Source organism: Podarcis filfolensis (assembly GCF_964270895.1).
Source record: "Podarcis filfolensis genome assembly, chromosome: 10".
Classification (NCBI taxonomy): domain Eukaryota; kingdom Metazoa; phylum Chordata; class Lepidosauria; order Squamata; family Lacertidae; genus Podarcis; species Podarcis filfolensis.
This window is the reverse complement of record NC_139612.1, coordinates 4,215,044-4,240,096: the sequence shown is the minus strand read 5'-3', so window position 1 is coordinate 4,240,096 and position 25,053 is coordinate 4,215,044. Positions and strand designations below refer to the sequence as shown.

General features: G+C 41.2%; 1 protein-coding gene across 6 annotated transcripts in view; it reads right to left on the bottom strand.

The window, feature by feature from the left end:
- Positions 1 to 272: 272 nt before the first annotated feature.
- The window catches only part of HGF (hepatocyte growth factor), a 55,727-nt gene continuing 30,946 nt past the window's right edge, over positions 273 to 25,053 (bottom strand). For 2 of the 6 annotated variants that reach the window (XM_083575149.1, XM_083575150.1), the window contains exons 8-19: positions 24,262 to 24,436; positions 17,967 to 18,094; positions 16,414 to 16,516; positions 15,334 to 15,473; positions 14,492 to 14,530; positions 13,683 to 13,779; positions 12,128 to 12,205; positions 9,788 to 9,931; positions 8,388 to 8,494; positions 6,749 to 6,894; positions 1,988 to 6,081; positions 273 to 1,895 (exon numbers count right to left, since the gene is read on the bottom strand). In XM_083575149.1, coding sequence (XP_083431275.1) covers positions 5,914 to 6,081; positions 6,749 to 6,894; positions 8,388 to 8,494; positions 9,788 to 9,931; positions 12,128 to 12,205; positions 13,683 to 13,779; positions 14,492 to 14,530; positions 15,334 to 15,473; positions 16,414 to 16,516; positions 17,967 to 18,094; positions 24,262 to 24,436 — 1,325 coding nt within the window. In that variant the 3' untranslated portion in view covers positions 273 to 1,895; positions 1,988 to 5,913. Of the gene's footprint in view, positions 1,896 to 1,983; positions 6,082 to 6,748; positions 6,895 to 8,387; positions 8,495 to 9,787; positions 9,932 to 12,127; positions 12,206 to 13,682; positions 13,780 to 14,491; positions 14,531 to 15,333; positions 15,474 to 16,413; positions 16,517 to 17,966; positions 18,095 to 24,261; positions 24,470 to 25,053 lie in introns of all 6 variants that reach the window. The other 4 variants (XM_083575147.1, XM_083575146.1, XM_083575148.1 and 1 more) reach the window with 4 other exon arrangements.

Genomic DNA, 25,053 nt, shown 5'->3' with positions numbered 1-25,053 from the left:
TCAGGCAGAACCGGAACTACCACTGCTGCCATCCTGGATCTTTCTCTACGCACAAATCAACTGTATGAGAAATATCAACTGCAATAACACCACTGTCCAAGATGAAAGTAACAACTTCACTATGGGCACCAGTAAATCGGATTCTTCCAAGCACAGTCAATACAGCTGCTGCACCAGCTTGGAAGAATATAAAATGACAAGCACAATTTTCTTGCTCTTTCATCTCAACATATAAGTTTTTGAATAATGTTCAGATAAATGGCATACACAGCTTTTTGATAAAATATTTTATTAATAATAATAAAGATACAAAAATACCAACTTTAATGGCTAGTGAAGATGCCCTTAGTTACAGAATTATTGTAAAGTCAGAACCATAGTGTTAAACAGTTTTCTAACATCAACAGGCAGCATCTATGAATAGAGGAAAATATTGAAGGAAAGTTAAACTGTGATCCATTTAAAAGTGGAGTGACACTCAATAATGACTTTAAAAAGAAATAACATGGCTCCTTTCACCAACAGGCCAACATTCACAAATCAATAATATACTGGCAAATATGGGGGGAGAGAACATTTTTAATATGGCAAAATATATAATCATAAATCAAATAAACTGAAATCTATTGATTTCCCAGGAGATGAGCTGACCCATAATCTTTCATATTTTTGTTAGAAAGGACACTACAATCCCACTAACGTAAAAGCAAGCAAGCAAAAACCTCTGCTTTCTAAATACCACCCGAAGCAGTGTGAATAGTAAAACCAATACAAAAACACAGAAATACTGTAAATGAAAATGTCTATTTTTTCCCCCTTTGGGAAAAGCTATTCATCTCCTGCATCTTCAAAGCCCAGTTCCACACACAAAACACATCTATGAATTTCAAGCAATGAATGCTCAATTCTTATTTTGACCTCAAATAAAAAGTATGTGCCCTATTTTTCCAATATCTGTCCATGTCAATAACCCCACCATGTTTTTTACAGAATGAAAATATCCACAGATTAAAAATTCCAAGGAGCACAGAACTGCCCACTGGCAACTGCAGCCCTGAGATGAGTTCCCTCTTCTTTGTTTGTAGCATCTTGTTCTACTCAACCATGCCTTACATCATTTAAGCCACAAGGGGACGGGAACATGGGGCAAGTTGTATTCAGTTTACTAAGGGGGAAGAAGGCAATTGACACGGGCTGTCATTTTTGTTGTTGGACGCTTCATGTTTCTCGTAAAGTTGAGATCTGCCCTAAGTTGTACTGCACACTCCAAAGCTCAATGAGAAAGTTTCATCACAATAATAAAATAGCACATACACAATCCAAAATAATATATATATATACATACACCAGAAAGGAAACAACTGACACAACTGAAACCTGCTTTGTAGTCTACACTGCCAGGACTGATGAGGAAAACTTGTTATTCACTTGACGAGCTTTCCATCAGTTGTCGAGGTATAGCAGAAAAAGAACGGTTACTAATTTCATAATTCCTTGACAGTGGCCTTCTTAGCAATAGTTCTGCAATTGTGACACTTGCATGGTGAAGTACCATGGGTACCAACAAGCAATCTCCACAGGAATAAATGATGCACAAACTCTTTGCCCTTTGTGCAAAGAAGCTGTTCCGTTTCCCTAGATTTGTTTTTCAGATTCCAACGCTAGCAAAAGGAAAAGGGCCAATTAACACACTCCCCCCCCCATCCCTTCAATCAAGCTTTCTTGAACACCCATCTCCAGGTACTTGCCAAACCATCTGAAAAACACAGGACCAAGCGATGGCTCCCCCCACCCCCAGACCGGCTTGAAAGAGGGGAGGATTTAGACCAGGGAAATGGGTTAAATGCCATGTATCGGGGCACCACTTTTCTAATCCTTAAACCAGACTCATGGGGCTGATAATTAGTGAAACAAAAATTTCAGGCATGCCGAATCACAAGGATTCTAGGTATGCCTGGCGCAACCCACAGACCAAAATCTTACTAACTGTAAAATGATCTCAGGAAGTACAAAGGCTCTTTTGGCTTGTTTTTTTAATTGAACAACAGCCCTCCGATGCCTCACAGCAAACTCTCTTCGAAATGGAGGGCAGTTTTAAAATTCTACTGTTACATGACCTGTGATTTGAGAGGAGGTGATCAGCTGTTTGTAAAAATAATACAAAACCCAGTTAGGTTTGCACATCGTTTGCACTAACCTAAGTAGCTCTTTGGATCCCAGTCCATATTTTGCAGATTTAATGCATGATTTGCATTATCTGTTGTGCAGCGCTTCCCTCCCTTAGATCCAGAAATTACTGGCACACCTGAGAGCCAAAACTGAACAGAGCAGTAGTCAATCACACTGTTTGCAACTGACTGCATTACACGACAACAGCTTGCACCAGGAGCCACAAGGCTGGGTGCTGTTTGAACTGCTCCAGTCAGTCACAACTGTAATGTGCAAAGCCTATGAAACCATGCAGGCTCCAGACCAAAGCACACTTTGTGTTTGCTGGGCCTTGGTTGCCTGAATTAGAGGGGATCAAAACAATTTACAGACTGTACACGACAACTGCCTGGTCGATATACTACATTTATCCACATGTGTGCATACCAGGAGATGATCAGGACAGAAAAGATTCTGTGTGAATGAGCCCCACCCAACAAAAAAAATCAAAAGCCTGATAGGCAAGAGCTTACAGAAGTATTAAGTTCTAAATTATAGACTCTACAATTCATTCTACTGAGACTTCACTCAAAACAAATACTTTCGAAAGCCTTACATGTATAACCCACCCACTCCCACATATATTCTTATATCTATATATCTATAGTTGTATTGTCTTCTGCACAGCAGAAGTTTATAATATTTTAGAATCACTTTTATTACACTGAACGAAATGTTTGCATACATAATACAAAATGCCTGCATGTATAATACATAGCGTACATAAATCTTGATAGAAATGGAAAGTGATTGACATTTTCATTATAGGCCCCCATTCTCTGCTTGTGCCTGGCAGATCTATCGGTCAGCCAAGTCACGGCACAAGCAGAACCTTCTCTCCTTCTCTTCCCTCTGCATGCGTGTCCTGCTTTCTGAAATCTGGTCTAGGGGTTCCCCCAGCCCTTGAGACCATATGGGGAGCATGTGTGGGGAGGAGAGGGAGAGAAGTTCTCTTGCACAACCAGAAGTTGTTCCACTTACATAGTTTTTTGTTGGATATAACCCAGAAAGTTTCTAGGGAAAGAGTTTCACAATATCTTACAACTTCATAACCCTGTTGAATTGAAGTAATTGGATTTATATAGGTTGGTTAACGGTTTATGGGTTGGGTTTGATCCCAATTCAAGCGCACAAGTCTCAAAAATGCATGTTAATACTATATTTCATGTCTGTCTCTCTGTGTGCTTGCACACCAAATTCAGAAATTACATTTTCATAATTCTTACCCCATTTTTTATTTGAACGTGTGTAGGTTTTTAAAAATTCATTATTTCTATTAAAAGTTCTGTTGCGTAATTATAAACATTTTAACCTAAAAGACAGCAGAAGCAAACAAAAGCCCCACATATATTATATTTTGTTGTCTTGGTCTGATACTAAGGAGAATAGTGTTCAGGCAAATAAGGTCTGCTTCACACATCCTATTTTCCACGTGTTTGGAGAATTACTTTTAAGTGTGATTATGACAAACAGATTTTTGAACACTGAAGTGACATGCAGATCCATTTTAAATGTGGAGATTCTTTCAAAGCTGTATGTAGCTGTAAATGCAGCTCTATGCATTCTGCAATTCCATTCTGTATAGGAAATTTACTGCTTATCCTGGATAACTAAACTAGGGATGGTGGCAAAATTCACTGCAAGCAAACCAAGCACTGAATTGCCCCATAGTCTGTTTGTCTGCTCTCTTTATGAAGCAGTCTTGCTTGCAATGACTATCTGTGGATTTTCCCATTTATTTTTAAAGAGTTTTTTGAATATGCTATTTGTTCTGAAAGATTTAGTCAGCTACTGTCATCACCAACACTTGATCTTAACTGTCTGCTAATTGGATCCTACTGAAATGTGCATTCATTTTAACTTCTGCCTCATGATTCACTGTTGAGGTGATTATGTTAGCCTTTAACCCGTCGCTTTCTGTGCACACACAGAAAGTGATGTTATTGTCTTACTTGTACCTCACTGTGAACCTATGATATTTATTTCTGTAAGAAAAATGGGTATTAATTGTATTGTGTGAGTGTTAAAATGCGAGTCTGGTGCACTTATTTTTGTAATAACATCATTATATTATAGATTATAGCATTATAATAAGTGGTTACTTTTCTTACCATCCTGTTAATGCTTAATATTTTTCATTATCAATCCACGCAAAGGGACAAACTGCATTCTTAGTTATTTTTTATGTGCCAAGTGTGGGGTTGGGCTGGTAGTAGAATCACAACCACACCCTGCAAGCTATGCCTTGAACAATAGGAACTGGGTTTTTGGGATGTGGTGTGTCACTCATTTGCTTGACAATATCAGTTACTGATATGCTAGCTAGGTGACAAAGAACAGTAAAGGGAATGAGGAGTCGATCACCTCCTCAGTCTCACTTGAACAGCCAGTATCCCTGAGGCAGGAGACATTTTTCAATGGGCAATTAGCGCTCATCCGGACTTCTGTCTATTATGGTTGTGGGAGAGGAACCTTTGAGAGATATTGTTGGGAAGGTTACACAACCTTCAGGTTTTTTCCTGCTGCTAATAACAGAGCCATACACTGCAATGGAGAAGCAGTGGCTAACCTTTAAAGACATGAGGTAGAGGCGAAACATGTAGTTTCATCTCAATAAGCCATTATGCTGCAGAGTAAGACCACTGGGAGCAAGGTGTGCCCCCCAAATAACATGGCTGGTGTATTAGGAGCTTTGTACTGAGCAGACCTACTAGGATTTGTGTCTCCCTCTTTCCTTTGAATACAAAACTCCCCACCTCAGCACACCAGAGCACAAATTGCTCTTTGAAAGACCTCTAGGATCCAAAGTGACTTTCCACATAGTATGGGAGATGAGTAATATCAAGGAGCACATCAAGAACTCCACTAGGCACAAACAATTAGTTGCACACATCTTTGGATCCCTGCCTACCCACTGAGAGAAAATACACTGCTTTTTGCTTGTTGGAACACATTCATTGACTAGATTATTGCAAATATGTATAGAAAACCTAACTAGTTCAAAAATACAATAGTAATAATGGCTTATAAATTGTTATCAAACATCTTCTAGGCATCCCTATTAATTTAGGGTTTTTCTTTTCTTTTTTAAGAGTGTAAAACTGAGAACATACAGTGAAATCCCATAAACAGTTTGTGCAAGTGATTCCCTCCAAAATCAGATATTGTAGCTTGTGGAACTAAACTGGGTTATAAATCCAAGCAACTGTTTACAACGGGGATTGAAATATAATTCCATTTTGCTTTTAGTAGGAGAAAGAATCAATTCTGGCTGATGCATGCATTTATCATTGTCCTAAAGAAGTATTAAGAGGCTTACATAAGTATGGAAAAATATTGTAAATTTCAAATTATGTTCATGTCTCATCAACCAGCTGACGTAACCAGCAGCATATAAGAAATTCGGCATTCTAATTCCACAGAACCCATCTTCATCCAGCACTCACATTTTGAAATTCTGCTTTCCCATTCAAGTATTATCAGGAAATAGGTCACCATACTTGCTTAAACTACAGTTCATATAACACACCGACAGACTCAACATGACAGAAATATCCATAAATATCAGCAAAACTTGACTATCAAGCCGTACTTGATGGTTGCTGTTTGTTTAAAGAATCAAAGAACTTTCAATTACACTTTGATTTCCTTCCTTCCCAAAATGTTCCAACAACTGGAATTTGCTTTCTTGGCTGGAATGTTCAGCTACGATTTGAACGTCATTAAGATTTTATGTATCCACCGGGTGTAGTAGGCCACCCTGACAAAAATCCCAGGTCGCCTGAGATTTGCACATCCACGCCCAGGAATGATCACTCCCATTACTATTTTACTTCTGTTTTGCTCGCAGACCAATGGACCACCATAATCCCGCTACAAAGAAAGGAAAGAAAAAAGAACGAAATAAATAGAAAGATACCTATATTGTTACAGAGCAAAAAGTAAAAACTATCTCATATATGCCTTACAAGATCCTGATGTGTGTCGTCAGGTGACCGACCATCCTAATCCATTCAGCAGGTTATAAGAAAAATGCCTCATTGCAATTTAAACTTGCTCCACTGAAATCAAAGGCAAAGCTTTCACTAATTTCATTGGTGCTAGAACATTATGTACCTATGTAACTAATTCTATCAAAATATAGGCTAAGCGATTCTTATTAGGGTTCAGCATCAAAACAGGCTCTGATTGGGTGTGTACTCTAGTAAGAAGAATTTCAGCAATTGCTTGCCTCCAATTTCAGTTTTTTAATATTACAACTCTAGGGAAGAAGATGTAAGATGCTATTCTACAGATTTCTAACATTTTTTACATTGAGCCAATGTTGTGTAGAGGTTCGAGAGTGTGATTAGGACTAGAGAGATCAAGGTTCAAATCCCTTCTCAGCTGTGAAGCCCAGTAGGTAACATCCAGCTAGTTATCATCTCTCAACCTGACCAATATCAGAGTATGGTTTTGAAGATAAAATGGGTAGAAAGAGATTCCTGGAAATCCATGAAGGAGGGTAGGATATAAGTAAATAAGCCAACAGGAATTGTACCTCACAAGTTCCACTGCCAATGCTCTCAGCCTTAGCACACATTTCTGACTCTTTCACGACTATATTTGTTCCAAAATCTTGACTGCAGCGCTCACTTCCCATGATGATCATATTTGCTTCTCGAAGTCTCCCATCAAAGGGTGCATCTGAAACCCAAAAGCAGAAATGAGAATATGCTGTTGTTTGCTTTCTCTTCAACAGTAAAGATCATGTTTTTCTAACAAAAAACAAGTTCCCAAATATGGATGCTATATTGGTTCAAATAAAGAAGCACAACACAGAGTTTGACTTTGCTAAAAAAATAAAAATAATTAATGTACATTTTGAGAGAGATGTTACCATGAGGCATAAATCAGACTAAGTCTATATAAAGTTGTAATTCTAAAACCATCTCCTCAAAAGCAATTCCACTGAAGTCATTTGACTAGGTACCAGAACAATATGCTTACCGTATATACTCAAGTATAAGCCGACCCGAATATAAGCTGAGGCACCTAATTTTAGCACAAAAAAACTGGGAAAACTTATTGACTCAAGTGTAGGGCAGTTCATCACACCACAAACCTGGTGGGGGCGGCAGCGGCGGAGGAAGAACAAGCAGCCCAAAAGGGCTGCTTTTGGGCTGCTTGTTTCTCCGCCGCCGCCGCCGACAGCAGCAAAGGCGGAGGAGGAGGGAGGAGGAAGGAGCAGCCCAAAAGGACCCTCACTCGAGTATCAGCCAAGGGGGGCTTTTTCAGCATAAAAAATGTGCTGAAAAAGTTGGCTTATACTCAAGTATATACGGTAATTAAAAGCTAAGCAGAAAATAAAATCAAGTTAACTGATCTGCTTCCTGATGACACCTGATAAATGCCAGGAGCGCAGCAAAACAGATTTTTCCATACCACACACACAACTAAATCACAACCTGCCATACTTTCCCCCTACTGGCAGGTTAGTTAATCAAAAATTTCAGGTGTGAGTTTATGAGGCAGGTGGTGCAGCGGAAGGCGTGCTGTGCATGTGGCATGGATGACGTCTCCCTCTCTCCAGCACTGAATGTCTTGCTGGAAGTCCAGGTCTGGTGGAGGAACTCTAGATGAGCCACTGGCCTGATCTAGCAGGCTATTCTTACACAGAGGCCAGACAACAGTTTGGGAAGAAAAATATGGGCCAACTTTTTAAAGTACGATAAAGAAGACAACCATTTGGTCATCTCTGTGTTGTTGCTGCTGCTTTGCATAATCATATATATATTAGGGGTGACTGGAATCCCCAGGGAAATTTTGGTAGCCTTCTGGAAAACTCCTTTTGCTTCCCTCAAATCCCCTTCTATTCTCCACACACCCACACCCTGTGGGAACCTTCAAATTGGCCTCATCATTTCACTTTTAGCAGCAGTGACTCTGTCCAAATCAGTGTTAATTTTTAAAAAGCAGGGCCAGTGCTCCCCCCCCAAAAAATGTTTTCCTACTCATATTGAAATACTGCTCCTCAATGGGGCCAAACTTAGATTCACAAAATGTTTCAGGGTATGTGTACCCCCAGAAAAAAAGCACTGAGTAGGACCCTCCTATAATACATGAACCCACACAAACTGGGAACCCAGGTGGTTATCAGCATCCCAATGCATGTTCTACTTCAGAATAAAAGCTCTTACTTCCTGTATGTCCCCATCCATAAACAGTGCAAGTAGTGCCTTCCGGAATGGTACATCCAGAAATGGGCAACCTGATGATAGCCACAGCATCACTGCTTACTGCTGGCCTGGGAAGAGATTATATAAAGACAGATGTATACTTATTCTTACCAGCCCTTTTAAAACAGAGTTCATGCTCACAACAATTTCAACAGCCAGATCAAGTGAACAGACATGTACTTGCAACTTTTCAAAAAGTTTAAAGTTCAGCAAAAGGACTTAAGATATATTCTAGAATTTGTTTTTTGAAGCCCACAGACTGAAAGTTCTACGGCAAATTTCTTTACATGCAGACCCTCCAAGTGTTCCTATTTTCCAGGGACAGTTCCAGATTTACAGAAGCCACCCTGGTTTCTGATTTGATCCTGGAATGTTCCACTTTTCCTTAGGACATCCCTATTTTCATCAGAGAAATGTTAGAGGGGATAGCATGACATCCGCATTTGCATTGAAGCCATAGGAGCCAACTCCTAGGGACTGAGGGGTCTTCAGACTTCCCACCAATAAAATATTTGAGGGGACAGGGCCCCCGATGTTCATGGGCATTGCCATTCAAATGGGATTTGTGTGTGTGTGCCATGTCATGTGATTGATTACATGGGGTGGGGCTTACCCCCCCCCCAATATTTTATTCAAGTTGCCACCGTTGATTGGAGCAAAGAGACAAGATGACAGAGCCTTAGGTTGCTGGGGAAGGAATCTGGGAAGGGGCCTTAGACACCTGTGTTTTTTATTGCTGACCTCATCCTGACTCCAGCTCCTGACAGCACCACCAGGTAGGATGCCCATGAGGAAATGCGGCTATTGTGGTGGAGGGGGAGGGGAGGCTCCCCATCCCTGCTACTGTCCATCAGCTGGCATAACTTGAGTAGAACTCATGAACTGGGATTCTTTTCAGGAAAATATACATTTTTCTACCTGCTTATTGTCCAGGGATTTCTTTTGGAGATCTGTCTAGTAGAACTGCCTTCTGGAATTATTGTTTTGAGGACATTTTCACAAGCGCGTGGAGGAGCACATGTTATGATGTGCAATGTGCAATTATTGTGTAATCACTTCAAGAGTGAATCAATGAGACAGAAGTTAAAATGAATGCACATTTCAGTAGGACCCAGTTAGCAGACAGTTAAGATCAAGTGTTGTTGATGACAGTAGCTGACTAAATCTTTCAGAATAAATATCGTATTTGAAAAAACTCTTTAAAAATAATTGGGAAAATCCACAGGTAGTCATTGCAAGCAAGTTCTCTGGTCACTTTACTTGGGAATTATATTATATACAGTAGCAAAGTCTCTTGCCATCTAAGAAGTGCACAACTGTCAACACAAACCTGCAAAGAAAGAAGCATGATTACAACTGACCTGGAAAGTTTCAACAATACCAGTTCTGATCCTTTGGGACCATATACCAGCTGGGAGATATTCAGAACTTGCTTATGCTTCTCTTCGTGTGCTCTTTCAACATTATGTATTCCAAGCCATGCTTGATAGTCTTTGAGATTATACCTAAGGAAGGAAATGTATGTGGTTCTCTGTCCAAATCAAGCAACACTTGGAGTGGGCTAATGGCTATACACTCTCTGGATCAGTTTACCATGGGCAGAATTCAAACCTCTAATTGTGGTTCAAAGGTGAACATGCAGCGTGGTGATGCATAGAGCAAAAATCATGGCTGCTTCACTCTTCCCGTGCCCCTACTACACTGCCAGGAGCCAAGTCACAGTTTGGCTCAGCACTCTATCTGAATCCAAGCTCACGGTTTGTTTCCTCCAAACAAGCCACAGACAGTAAGCCAAATATAAAGCTTGGTTACAGCTTTTGCTTTGTTCCAGAAGATAAATACCACAAGCCAAACAATGGTTTATCTCCCAAGCAGTGTGGCAGCAGTAGGAATGGTGGAGGAGGGTAGCAGCAGCCATGATTTTCACCCCATGCACCAGAATGCTGTGTGTGCATCTTTAAACTATAGTCAAGCTTCACTATAGTGGCTGGGGAAACCCAGCCAGATGGGTGGGGTATAAATAATAACTTATTATTACTATTATTATCACTATGGTTTAAAGTGTTGTGCAAATCAGACCGCTGACTTGCCTGCCCAGGGCTAAATATGAATACAATATGAAAACACTTTGTCAGTTTGAAAGACCACGGTGTGCTGTTGAGCCTCTTCGATAGTGGTCCAATACTCCCTGCATCCCTACTTAATTTAGTCTTCTAGTCCTTAGTCCTTCCTGCTTGCTATCGAGGTTGTTGTTGTTTTTGGCCAATCTGTTTTGATGTCAAAATGCAAGTTTGTTAGCTGCCGTCTTAGCTGCTCTGATCCTCTGTATAATTACAGGGAAGATGCAGGTTCTAGGTACCTCCTCTCTTTCTGGAGAAGAAGTTGACAGGCAATGCCACTCTCTGAACAGAAGAAGTTGGGCAGGTGGGGGCTGGCTAAGGACAGATTGAGGTTGGTGGGGAAGCAGGGGCGAATGAAGGCTAACCAACACCCGGGGAATGGCAAACCACTGGCTGCGCATGTGTGGAGTCACTAGATACCGTGCATGCGTGCGACACCGCGCATGCGTTGTATGTAGTGGTTTGCTGCCGGCACCGCTCAAATGCTGTACAGACGGTGGCGGGATCCTCTGCTTGTGGCTGCAGCCGCGAACGGAGGATCCTCCACATGCAGCTGCGGCGGTGTAATGGTTGCTTGCGCCGCCGCGCCCGGGGGCGGTGGGGCGAGCACACCACGGGGTGCCTTCTTGTCACCCCTCCCCCAGACATGGCACCCGGGGTGCACCACCCCCCACCCCCTTGCAACGCCACTGTGGGGAAGAGCCCCATTCACTCTGATAGACCAACCTAGGCTGAACATTGCCCATTTCAAATAAAAACACTTCTCATTTCTGTTGGTTGAAATGGAATTTGTATTATTACACAAAGGAAATGGCAAATATTTAGAACCAATGAAGTTTAAAACTGCAAGAGATTTTTGAAAGAGTTCATCTGAATCTTTAGCTGAGATTTCTGCATTGCAGGGGGTTGGACTAGAATCTGGGATTCTATGAACCATTTGTTTGTTGGTCAAGCAACACTAATCACATTAACACATGATTTTTTTTACATTATAAAATTCTGCTGCTTTACTTAAAATCTGTTAACAATGTGACAAAAAATGTCTAACGTGGTATTCTGAATGTATAAATTCTAAATATATATTCAAATGCAGTAGACCACGGAAACTGTGACTGATGCAATCTGGTAGGGAATAGATTTGGGATAATAAGAACCAGCAGAAAACTGTAAACTAATTCTTTTTGTGGAGGATGGGGCTTGTTTATTTCTTATTTTCACATACCCTAATCTACATTTCCTGGTTTCGATTACAGCTTAACGTAAGTACAACACATTTCAAAGAGTAATTGCCAAAGTAGTTTATGGCTACAAGGTCAAATTCTTGGAAAGCTCCAGGTTGCATCTGGATTCTTGACTAAACAGAATAGAGGTTTTGGGTATTCTCCGCCTCACCACCTAGGTGAATCAATTGTGTGCCAATATTAATTATATGAAAAGGATAATTGTTGCAGAATGCAACTTTATAAAGGCTATAGTTATACAAAGAGGGCTAGGTTGCAACAGAGAGATTCCTACCTCAAGCTCTTAAAGAATAAAATTATTTTTCTACACTAACTGTGTAGTAATAAAAAGTTACTTTACCGAGAAGGAAAACATTGTTTTGCTGTCAGGACCCAGTCTTCCTTTATTAATGAACCTCCACAGAAATGCCTGCCTCTGCTGGAGGAAAAAGTGGAAATAGTTACTCGTAGTCATAAGCAGCTGCATACAATTCAAACCAATATTGCTCTTATTATAACTAACATAAGAAGAGCCTGCTGGATCCAGCCCCTGGCCCATCTAATCCAGCGTCCTGTTCTCACAGTGGCCAGCCAGATGCCTGTGGAAGCAGACCAGGAGCAGAGGAGCCTTCTCCCCAGCCCTCCTCCAAGCTAGCTGCCTAACAATGCGATGCTGACTTCCAGAAAATTGTTCCCCCTCCACACCCAGGTCCATGTATCGATAGCAACCATACTCTTTTGCCATTGTACCATAGCATGAAAACAAGATTCCTCTTCCCCCAGCCAGTATAGATTTGTTTTAGCTTCTGTGCATTGCTTTAAAAAGAAAGATAAGCTTGAGGCCAAAGAGTCTTCTGCTCTTGGGGTTCTATCCAGTAGTAGCTTGAAATGCACAGAGGCACCTCCCTTTGTGCAAGGCAGGGCACCTCTTTTTCGCTTATCTCTTCTACCCCATTTGCACACCCCCACCCAATGCCTCTAAGAAGCTTCTCCTAAGGTTGGTGTGCCATTTGGAAGAGTATGAGATAGGGCCCAGAGGAGAGAGTGAAAATGGGATAAATATCAATAAACACTCAGCATGCAAAATAGACCCACAAAGGGAATCAATCAACAAGGAGAAAAAGAAATGCTTCTGTTACCAGAGAGCTCTGCAGCTGGTTTCAACTTTGCATTCTGACCCCCATGAAGGTCTAAAATATACAAGGCTGAAATGCATTGGGCTTGTTTCTGAATAAAATACCATATAGCATATTGCGATTTTTCTCCTTTCCTTTGAGTGAAAATAGGATGCCCCACCTGATACCAACATAAATGATTCTGCTAACACAAAACCACCATGGGCTGCAATCCTAGCCCCATTTATCTCAGAAGGAAGCCCCACTGAATTCAGTAAGACTTACTTTTTTGTGGGCCTGCTAAGGAGTGTGCTCTTAATGGAGATCATTTAGTTAACCACAAAGGCCAAAGGACTGAGTGAGCAAGAACTGGGATGTGGCCCACCCGAGTTTGAGACCTTCTCTCAGAACCAATGGAATATATAAGTGTGAGACTTATGATGTCTTGTGGAAGCAATGTAGGGAACTTGTTACTTAATGTGCAGTTAGAAATTCAGCATTTCTCCCCTAAAACGGAGAATCAGAGACAATAGGTCTGTCCGAATGTTCAAAACCACATGACGGTAATTGCATTAACATTCGTTCAGGGTTTCAGTTCACAGGGACAGTTTATGTGTATTCAACAGGTCGCTCCACTACGTGGACAGCCATGGGGAGAGGAGGGCATGGGGGTGAATATGTGTGGCCCCACGCTCCTCTATCACACAATTATTGTTATGTTCTTCTGAATGACCAAATAAGGTCTTGGGAGGAAGGGAGGGTTTGATCCCACACATTAAAGGGCAGCACATACAGTCTTACCTGTCCTTCAAACTAACCATCCATCCTTTGTCAGGTTGAGTAGGGATTCCATTAACAACTCTCAGGTGTTTTGTTGAGGCACAAGGGATAACAGCAGCTGAAAGAATGTTCTTAGGTTACATTATATTCCACTTTAGACCTAAGACTTTGAACAGCTTATACAACTATACTTTCCCATTAAAAGAAAACAACAACTAACAAGCATCTTTTCTCTAAATAGTCTATAAGCCACCCTAAAATTGTTAGTGTTCTTTACCATCATAAATAGCAGTGTGAAATTGTTATGTGGTTTTTGCTGTGAGCAGGAGGACAAACCAGGACCCAAGGACCACTTGCAGCATATTTCAGACTCTTTAATAGACTTTGACAGTATTATTAATCATGGTTTAGTGCTTAAATGGGCAAGCTGCAGAAAGCTCAAGGAAAGCAACAAGTTCATGCAGTGCCTCTCTTTCGACATGCTCAGGAGGAGTGCAGTGGTACCCTGGTACTCAAACGGCTTGGCTCCCGAACGCTGCAAACCCGGAAGTGAGTGTTCCAGTTTGTGAACGTTTTTCGGAAGCCAAATGTCTGACACGGCTTCCGATTGAGTGCAGGAAGCTCCTGCAGCCAATTGGAAGCTGTGCCTTGGTTTTCGAACCATTTCGGGAATCGAACGGACTCCCGGAAGAGATTAAGTTGGGCTGTTTAGTGTTTTGAGTATGACCAATGTATGAAGTGGGCCTAAGATACACCCAGGAAGTGTGAAAAAGGATGGCTAATATACCATAACAGAATTTATTTATTGGATTTATATAAGCGCTACTTACGGTCTAAACTGCCCATTGTAGGAACGGCATCATCTTCACCTACACAGACAATGCAGTATAATCAAACCATGATTATCCTTGTTAAATAAACTTATTTACAACTACAATGTATGTATGAAAACTGTAAACATGGCGAGTATGTTGAAGAATATACATTTTTCTGCTTAACTTGTGGCACAGGTTCAATAATGTCGCCCACTATGAATATTTTCCCAAGAAGAATGTTTCCCAAGAAGAATAAGAACCCTAAACATTTATTTGATTTATAATCTGAAACAGCATCCCTCTTTAGGGGATGCAATAGCCTTTCAAACAGAAGATCTATACTACGAGCTAGCCAAAATATCCCTCCCTACTTTTCCACCATGTTTATAGGCAGTTAATTTTAGTGGCTTTTCAGGGTTGATTTGGAGAAAGAACCTCAATCTAGTTACCATTCCCCCCCAACCCCAACCCCCCCCACACACACACACCAGAATGATGCTATATCTAAGGCATGCTGAAGGGGGAAATGGTGACTTCCATAATTTGTAGAATGTCACTTGACAATATTCTCGGAAAATTTTCTGTTGGTTTCAGTTTATGCACACAATTTTAGCCAAGCAAGGACTTGCTTTCATTCCATTTTGCCAATTTCGAAGCTTATCTAGATAAATTAGTACTATCTCCACGTTGATCAACTTTTCCCACCCCATTCTCACCAATATCAGCATCTGAAGCCTTTTTTTTAATTATCACATTTATCAGGTAGAGTACAGAACTATATATGCTCCCTCCTGACTTTTTCCCACTTCCAGCAATTCTGTAACAACATTGGCCTATCATTTATACTGAGCACTTACATCTAGATATAGGGCAGTAGTCCCAGGGGATCTGAGGATCACTTGTATAGCACCAAGGACCATGAACATCATCATCTGGATTACGACAATAATTTTTCTTCAACTTGCTAATATCTGGCTCTTTGTATATTGGTAGATGCCTATAAAGAAAATATATGCCAGCAATGTACTTTAATAAGCTTGTATGAACACAAGTTGATTTTCTGATTATTAATGGACATATTTTCCAAGCAATTTGTGCTGTGATGGCATTCACATTTCAGACTTATGGGGTTTAGAAATAGTATAGGAAATTTCCCCTAAGGCATGGTAGGGGAAATTAACCAGAAAAGCTCATTTGATAAGCAGAAGGCTTCATGAGAAAGAGCAGAGCATTGTGGGAAACTGTGGAGTACTAAAACATAGCTCTCTGTTTCCAGTTCATGTGAGGGAATGATAGAACATACAGCTTGCAGGAAACCCTGAAATCCAAGTAAAATAATGGGAAAATCAAGTCTAATCTTTCCCCTCCTGGACCTTCAAAACAACAGTTGAAGATTCTCCTGAAAATGTCTTTATCTTTCCCAACACCACAATTTATTATGAAATTGCAAGCTGCGCACTGAACTTGGAATCTAATTTTATTGCAATTGCCTTTTGAAAAAAGTATATTGGACCCAAAATGAATTGACACTGGTCTGTGAACTCTTGCAAAAGCACCAGAAGAAGACTTCTCACAGTGCCACCACATCAGTAGATCATATAAAAGCCCCTGAAAATAATTTGGTCTTGTGACAGACTTCACTAGATTAAGTAGTCACTTTTCTTCTGAAACGATAAGAAAAACTCCTTGAATAGTGGAAGCAAAAGAGTGAGAGGGAGTCTATATAAAATGAGATGTGTTCATCCCAGTTCTACTCTCCAAACAGGGGTATAAGTGCATCTATAGGCATACCATCTTGAAAAGAAAGAAAAGAATTAATTTGAAGGCACTGTAAAAAATGTTTAGTAAAAAGCATGGAAGCCACTTGAACAATATGTTGCAACTTTCTCTACTGATTGAGACGGAAAATATTTTTTTCCTTTTAATTTTGTACATACCTTTTTAAGTCTTGAATGTTTTTATCCCACATAGAGCAAGTTAAGCCAAAGCGGGTCTGGGCCATATTTCCCATATAATTCGTCCCATTCCCTCGATAGCAATCTACATAAAGAACAGTCATTTAAAAGAAGCTACTAAAATACCAGTGTTACTGGTTTTTCTAAATAACCTGTTAATTAAATATAATCCAGTTTTTTCAGCATGCTGTTTAGAACGTAATACATACAAAAGCAGGGCCAGTAAACATAGCCATAAGAGAAAGCTAATGTACATGAAGACAAGAGCTCTTTGAATCTTTTAAATAATTATGTTTAAAGATATAAATAAGTAACTCAAAAGTAAATAAGTAACTTGCTTTCAATATCTATTGCAGATGTACTGGGAATTTTTCAGTTCAAATGGTAATTTGTTGACTGTGAACTTGACAAGGTCGCCCAATGCATTAACATATGTAAAAGCTGCCAATGTATCTTTAGTTCTGCAGTTTAAATCCAGATGTTTTCAGGAGGTTATAAAATGGAACTTTAAGCTAGTCAAGGAAAAGGTCCTGGATTCTGGCAAGGATAGATAAATGCTGTAGTTACTCATCCCCATACAAGGCAAAGGACAAGCTCACAGCTGATCTCAAGTAAAAATATTCCCATCTTTGAAACGTACATTTTGGTTTATTTTAATTCGGAAAACGTTTCACAATTTTGCATATGCTGTGAATAAGTTTCACATCTGCAACACTTTTGACACTGTCACTTCAAATAGTCTTGCACCATTCTGCTACACTATAGTTGTGAAGCAGAACTAATTTTAATTTTAAAATTTTAAAAAGACAAGTGTGAGGTGCTGATTTAGTAGACTGGGCCTTTCAGACTGACCTTGAAGCCACCTGAGAAAAGTGCAGAATGCAGATCACTGGAGAGATTGCTTGTAGAATGGAAAAAAGGACACTCACAAACCTCAAAAGTAAGGTAAGTACAACACAAACCCACCATCCCAAGTACAAACCCTCCACAAGCATTTCACTGAAATTTCCTGCCTCTTTCGTTATTCTCAAATGTAATTTCTTTCTCATTAATTGACGCAGAATGGTTGAGAAAATCATGGAAGTCCGCTCCCCCCCTTTTCGGTGGGCGGTGTTGTGAGACGGCAGGCGCTTCACTGGGGCCCCAACGAGGGAATCCTGGCATCAGAGCCCCTTCCTGGTTGGTGGTGTGGGCGTAAGCCTGTGCCGCCTATCAGGAGTTTTGGTGAATGAGGATGCAGGCCTGGATGTTGGGCCAAGGGCAGAGCCGACAGATGGGGAAGGCATCCCTCGGGTCCGCTCCTTGCCCACACCTGGGGTTCTACCTGCTTTTTCTCCTCAATAGGGGGTGGTTTTCAGCACAGCACCAGATTACATTAGAGACATTTGCAAACCAAATATCCAGGTACAGAGACAGAAATTTTTACTCTTAGTCTGTGGTGGCCTCTCTTAAAAAAAATATTTAATTTGTCCACAGAATAGTATGGTTTCTTCCACAATACTTTAGAATATTCTTATCTTCCTAGTAGACGTTACCTTGCTCACTTGGTGCATCACATTTTGGTATTTGAAAGCAAAAGCCAGTGCGAGTTTTTGGGTCGGTAGTAAAACACCACGGTGCCTCAGCTCCATCTGGATTGCGGCAGTAGTTTTCTCTTAAGTCCCTATAAAAAAAATAAACATGTTAACATATGTCAGGCACAATGCTGCTGTTTTGCATTGCTTTTTCTAATGCAACTTAGCAATAATAAAAGCTGTTTGACATCTGTGTGTCACTAAGTTTCTAAAGCAGAAAGATTTGCACAAAAAAACAACACAAAGTGTGCACACACTCGAGTAAAATTTGGCAACAGAAAGCAGGAGACAACAGGTACATTTATATTCAATGAATAATGGCTATAGTATTTCACATAAAGTGCAAGGGTATCTATGCACTCCATCTTTCGGCCACCGTTGCTCCAAATGTATTTTGCCTGTTACAAACTCTTTCATGTGAACTGGGATCAGAGTCATCTGAAACCTATTATAAATTCTGCTTTCAGGCTTATGCCAACAATAACCCCTCCCTCTCAGAGTGAATGGATCTATCTGGTTATAGGGGTAGGGCCCCTTTGGTTTTATCACTGATTTAATTAGGAAACTGAAACCCAAGAGTATGAGAAATGTGATTAGAAATCCTATACAGGTGTTACCTTTTGAATTGGCGTCTAACCATTAGGGACTCTCTTTAAAACAAAGTATCAGTTTGTATTAAAACTGTCAACCTCTTGAAATGTAAGTGTTACTCTCCATTCTCCTGAAAACTTCACTCAAGTTCAATTGAGTCTTCAGTTTCATAAGGCTTTTTTTGGCCATCTGGAATAATGATTGATAACTGTCGGTAGAATAAATGTGTGCCCAGTCTTATTAACATGAGATGTCTTCATCAGACAGCCTAACAGAAGAAAGAACTATGACTATCTCTGACATAATATTTCATTCATTGCAATTTTTAAGAAATTGTAAGGAAACAGGGAACCTTCAAAAATGCAGAATTTGTGTTGGCTGGGAGATCAGCCATGAGAGCCACAATGTTCAAGTTGAATGGAATGTATGCTTTTTGTGTTTGACTTTTCCATTGCTTAAGCCTTGGGTGGGGAACCTATGGACCTCCAAGAAGCCCCAGCCAGCTTGGCCACTGGTCAGAGGCGATGGGAGTTGCAGTTCATCCTCATCTGGATGCCCAAAAGATCCCTATGCTTCGTTTACACAGACACACATCTTCAACAGTTCTGTCTTTTGGGGGGGAAATGTGCGTTGGAAAATGGAACATCAACAGGGAAACTAAAACTAACCAGGGTAGCATTGTAGAGCTTTCCCAGTACTCCAGTATTCTTTAAAAAAATAAAAATAAAGGGAGTTTTCCTAGGAAATAGGCTGAATGACAAATGTTGACTAATATTTCTAAAGTGCTTAATCAAAACCCCCAAGGGAGTCAATTGAGTGTTTTGTCTGAGACATGTTACAGGACCAGATCCCCCATTTCCTTCCTAGTTGGGTTAAAGAGGTTCTCAAGAAAGGATTTGTAGAGGATATTCCATATTAGTGCAGCTTAAATGAAATTTATGAAATTTGGCTCACTATTCTGGAAAAAGAGATACATTCAGCTCCGTGCATGCTTTTCTTTAAAGTATGTTACACATATTTGGCTGAACACTTGAAATCACATACTCTGGCTCTGACCGATTGATTGCAGCAGAACAATTTTCAGGGTGAAAATCCTGAGGACTGCTATAAAACTTTTACATCCTTATTCTATAGTTTTAAGGCTTTAATTCTGTGGTCTGAACATAGATGTCTAATTCTCAACTCTAACATCCAAGCACCACCAGCCCAAAGCCTGGCTTTTCAGAAGTCCCGTTGCTTTCATTTGGACTTGCTGCCAGTTAAGTATATGCAGCCAAAGGCATGTACTGCACCCTTCTACAAGTTAAATGGGATTAAATTCCAGAGGCTCACAGAGCCAAATGGACCCACCCGCCATATTTCTAATGTCTACAGTAATTGCGACAGCTGCCCTATTAATAGCCTTGTTGATCTACATTTATTTTGATCTGTAAAGTCTTCAAAGATCTACCCAGGAAACATCACCAAGGCAACAATAATTGCCAAGGGATCATGTTGCATTTAGGGGAAGGACCACAAGTCAGTGGTGCAGCAGGGGTGTTGTAAGCAAAAGGTGCCAGTTTCAATCCTAGGGCTGGGAGAGACCCCGACCTGAATCTTGGAAGACCCATTGCCAGGCAGCAAAGACAATACTGAGCTGGCCGGAGTTGTCTGGCTCAGCATAAGGCAGCTTCCTATTCAGGTTCCTATGTGCCATTTTAAAAAGCATTCCCATATTCCTCTTTTTCACCAGTGAATAGATCAGATTTATAGCAACACTTTACTGAGTCTGTGACTGCAAAACTGTTGCCTTATGCCTGCCATCATGACATAGCCAGGCAAGTGTGGGATTCTCTCCCACATTTTTGTTCTAGTGACGGGCAAGTGGGTAAAACAATGGGTTATGTATGGGGAGAGAAAGCTTGTCCCCTTCGAAAAAGTTTTCCACATGAATGGTTTGTGGCTCATGAAGAAGAAGAAGACCGTGAGAAAAGCATAATGTCCCACCTCCAACCTGCAGCAGTTAAGGGACTTCTTGGCTGCCCAGCACCAAGCATATCTCTCTGCAACCGTTGTGCACAATATAGCCATTTTTACAGCACGATCCTAAGCATGTCTACTCAGAAGTAAGTCCCACTGAGTACAATGAGACTTACTTCTAGGAAAGTGTATAGATGAATGGCACCTGGATTGCTTTACAGTGCCACTGGAACACTCACCTAGGCAATTGTCAAATTAATTTGAGCAAAGGACTATAGAAAGGAGAAGTGAAAAATGCATTTATTGGAGTTGCTCTACAAATATTATAAAATCAATTCTCATAACATTGCCAAAAGACTCTTCTGCGCATATGACAATAATTAATGCAATACAAAATAAAAAGATCAAGTCTACACACCGTACATAATGCACATTTTCCTACCATCAGCTATATAGTAACATAAAAAACATATTTAACAAAAGTGAAATATGACACATAAAAGACAGTAGGAACTTGGTTACATTTGCAAAAATTATAATAGGATTTCTTTCGATTCTTCCTTGCTGGTCCACCTTCAGCTCTGCAGTGCAAGGAAACAACAGTGTGTCATCACATGTCCAACCGAGACCTTCTTCCCCGCCCCGCCCCGCAAGGCAGCAAGCACTGACAGAAAACACACAAAGCAATAGCATATACCCATATTGCTGACTGTTGCAGTGGAACTGTGGGAGTCCTCCCAAGAGCTCCCTGGCTAAGATCACACAGGAGTCAGAGTTCTATGAGCTATCACAGTCTATTTCCATCATCACCAGGACTCCATGGACACTGGCATGCAGTGCAGAACGCCCACATTGCAGCAGTCAACATGAGGGGGTTGATATCATGCATGCACAACTGTGCTGTACTTAGCTAGCACCACCACATATCAGGTTCACCACAATAAAAAATAACCCTTTAGTAAGCACCATGCTGGAGCCTATCCATCTTGCTAGCAAAACTTGGAATACAATTATCCCATATGTAAGCACACTTTCACCACCGTGCCACAAAAAATTCATTGGCACTTGAAGTCAACATTAGAAGAGCCTGTTGGATCAGGACAATGGCCCCTCTAGCCCAGCATCCTGTTCCCACAATGGCCAACCAGAGGCCTCTAGGAAACCCGCAATCAGGACCTGGGCAGAAGAGCATTCTCTCTCCTCTGAGGTTTCCAGCAACTAGTATTCAGAAGTATTATTGCCTCTGACTGTGGAGACAGAGAATAGCTGGTGCTTATTGCATACACGAGAATCAAACAAGCTGTAGCAACCATGGCATCTCAGCCTAGTACCAAAGCAGCATGGAATGAAAATGGCAGAGCCACAATGACTTGCTTCCAGTCAAACAGCACCAGTTGCATCGCAGCTGATACTCTAAGTTGCAACTGAGTGCAGGCAGCATTCCCCACTCCCAACCATCACTCTTGATGAACGACATGGGACTTTTATTTGCAACAGTGCTTCCGAGTAGATGAAATTTCTAGTAAAAAAGGAAGGAAAGAATAGAAGACAGTTGGTCACAGTGTGGGGTCTTTCTGGGACAAATCCATTTCAACTGATTCCAGCTAGACAAGCTGCAAAATTACTTCAAACTGTTTTTCTATCCCAGTGCACAGCTAGATGGCGGCACCTATCAAATTCTGATGAATACTGTATTCCGAAAGATATTGAAATATGTCCCTTACAACAGCTCCCATTCATGTAACATTAACCAACAATCCTGGATTATTAGAACACCATTAGCCTAATAAGGATGGTTCTCCAGCATCTATATATGCTTCATTGCACTAGTGTTGCTAGTGCCCAATAAGTTCTTTCTCAGCTGGAAAATGGAAGCTGAGCTGCAAAAGTAGGTTTCTGAGTGGTGCATGAACATGGTGTTCCAAGGGAGAAACCATGTGGGTGTTGCACAGCACTTAGACCGTGCCATTCACATCACAGGATCAGCAAATGTCTCAGAAGTGTGCAGGTGGCACAAAGGAGGGATGCTTCATTCTGCATGCATCCTGGAAAAGAAACAGCAGCAAGGGTAAGCAAAATAACTTTTTGCCGAGTGCTCTTGGTCACAGTTCCCCAAATATTCAGAGTCACTATTTAAAAAGAGCTGCTTCAACAAGAAATATGTATTTTTAATATTGAGAGCACTAGAAGCAGGGCCAGCCCAAGACATTTTGGCCCACCAGGGAAGGAGGAGGGAGGGAATAGCTCCATCAGAAACAAGCAGTGGGTGGAGAAAGATTGGCATCAAGATCTGCTGCCCCACTGGATCCTGCCACCTGAGGTGGTTGCCTCACCTGGCCTCATTTGTGGGCCATCATCTTTCCATCCGAGAAAGGCCTCCCAAACCCTTTCCCTCAGATTCCCTTACAGTCTGGAACCACCACTGAGTCAGCCTTCCAATTCTAGCAGAAAGGCACTCTTGGGAGCAAAACAAAGCACTGTGCACCTCTGTCTGCACTTGTGTGCATTCATTACCCAGTCCTTTTATTGTCGATGCAAAAGCTGGTCCTTCAAGAAGGGGGCTAAGGAGGAAGAAAGTATATGTTATCCTGCATATTTTCAGATATTAAAGTCTACACTAGCATGAATATAAAATAGAGAATTTCCAGATGGGCAAATCTGAATTTTTAGTAAAAGTAAAGCACTGGTAACAACAAACATACTGGACACCCATTCACCCTGCGCTGAAAAACAAGCACACTCTCACAAAACCATAGCATATTATCAAGTCAGGATAACTTACCCCCAGACAAGATTCTTGTCACCAAGCTGCTACTGTGGCGAAGGTTTCTGACATGGACAGGTGACTGAAGCCTTTCATAGGACACAGCCAGCCAATTTAAGAGCTGAAGAATGAGCAGCTACAAGGGATCATGGTTCCACACAACCAGAGCTTCTATAAGCAGCAGGAATCCTAATTAGGAGGGGAAGAATTGATGCTGGGGCTTGCATCATTTCAACTAGTTCACCTGTAGATGTAGATGTATTAGATTCCCTAGAAGGGAGAAGGGAACTTTCAGACAACTAGGAAATGGGGGGGGGTGTTGTGGGGGGGAGCAGTGGCTTCTAAAAATATCAGAGAGTTGAGAAGGTAGGAAGTTTTAGTGTTCAAGGTAAGATAAAGCCATGTTGCAGGAAAAAACCCTGAGTGACAGTTTAACACCTCTTCCAACTAGTCCCAAAACCTGTGACCAATTCACTTTTTTACCATCTTTCTTACTGGAAATGTTGGTGTGCCTCCATCACACCAGTATACATAGTCCACGTGCACACACATAAAACCACCACACTACAGTTTGCCAGGTACACAGTGAGAAGCTGGTACTAGACACCATCAGGCACTATGAATACACCACAACTTATGCGCCAGTTTTGCAGGCCAGAAAAAAGGCTCTGAAGATTCCCATATTGGATTGTTCATGGATCCATGAAATGAGTCCACCAAACATGGAGCAGTTATATAAATCAGATTCAGGTGAGTTTTCCCAAAAGCAACACTTCAGAAACATAGCTATGATTCCTAGATAGTGTTTGACATGACAGTAAAGTATGTTTTATATCACACTCTACAAGTCACATGAGTATTTATTGGGTTGAAGATTAATAATGATTCTGCAAGTCATAATCACTGCCATTAAAATGGTGACACCCATGAGGCCCTACTCACTTGCATTTATAGTTCTGCGATGTGAAGTTGTGTTGATGAGGAGTCTGAGAGTCCCAAGGCTGACATTCAATGCCACTCCATATGGTGCTTATAGTTCCACGGTACCCGTCTCCTTGACCTCTGATGCATTCTCTCGTCTCAGCTGCTGCTGAAGAGCTGTCCACAACATTCTGAGCTAGAAAGATAGACATGGCTGTTGCTTTCCTTCCTACAAGTCAACCTGATGTAAGGGAAATGTTCTACAGTTCATCCTTTGATTCCTGCAGACCACTTAAAAGATACATTGGGTCCTAGGAAACAAGGCAACCCCTTAGGCTGCAATCTTATGCATATTTATGTGGGAGAGCTGGACCATAAAGAAGGCTGATCACCAAAGAATTGATGCTTTTGAATTATGGTGCTGGAGGAGACTCTTGAGAATCCCATAGACTGCAAGAAGATCAAACCTATCCATTCTGAAGGAAATCAGCCCTGCGTGCTCACTGGAAGGACAGATCCTGAAGCTGAGGCTCCAATACTTTGGCCACCTCATGAGGAGAGAAGACTCCCTGGAAAAGACCCTGATGTTGGGAAAGATGGAGGGCACAAGGAGAAGGGGACGACAGAGGACGAGATGGTTGGACAGTGTTCTCGAAGCTACCAACATGAGTTTGACCAAGCTGCGGGAAGCAGTGGAAGATGGGAGTGCCTGGTGTGCTCTGGTCCATGGGGTCACGAAGAGTCGTACACGACTAAACACCTAAACAGCAAGCCCAACTGAACATTGTGAGACTTACTCTGAATAGGGATGGG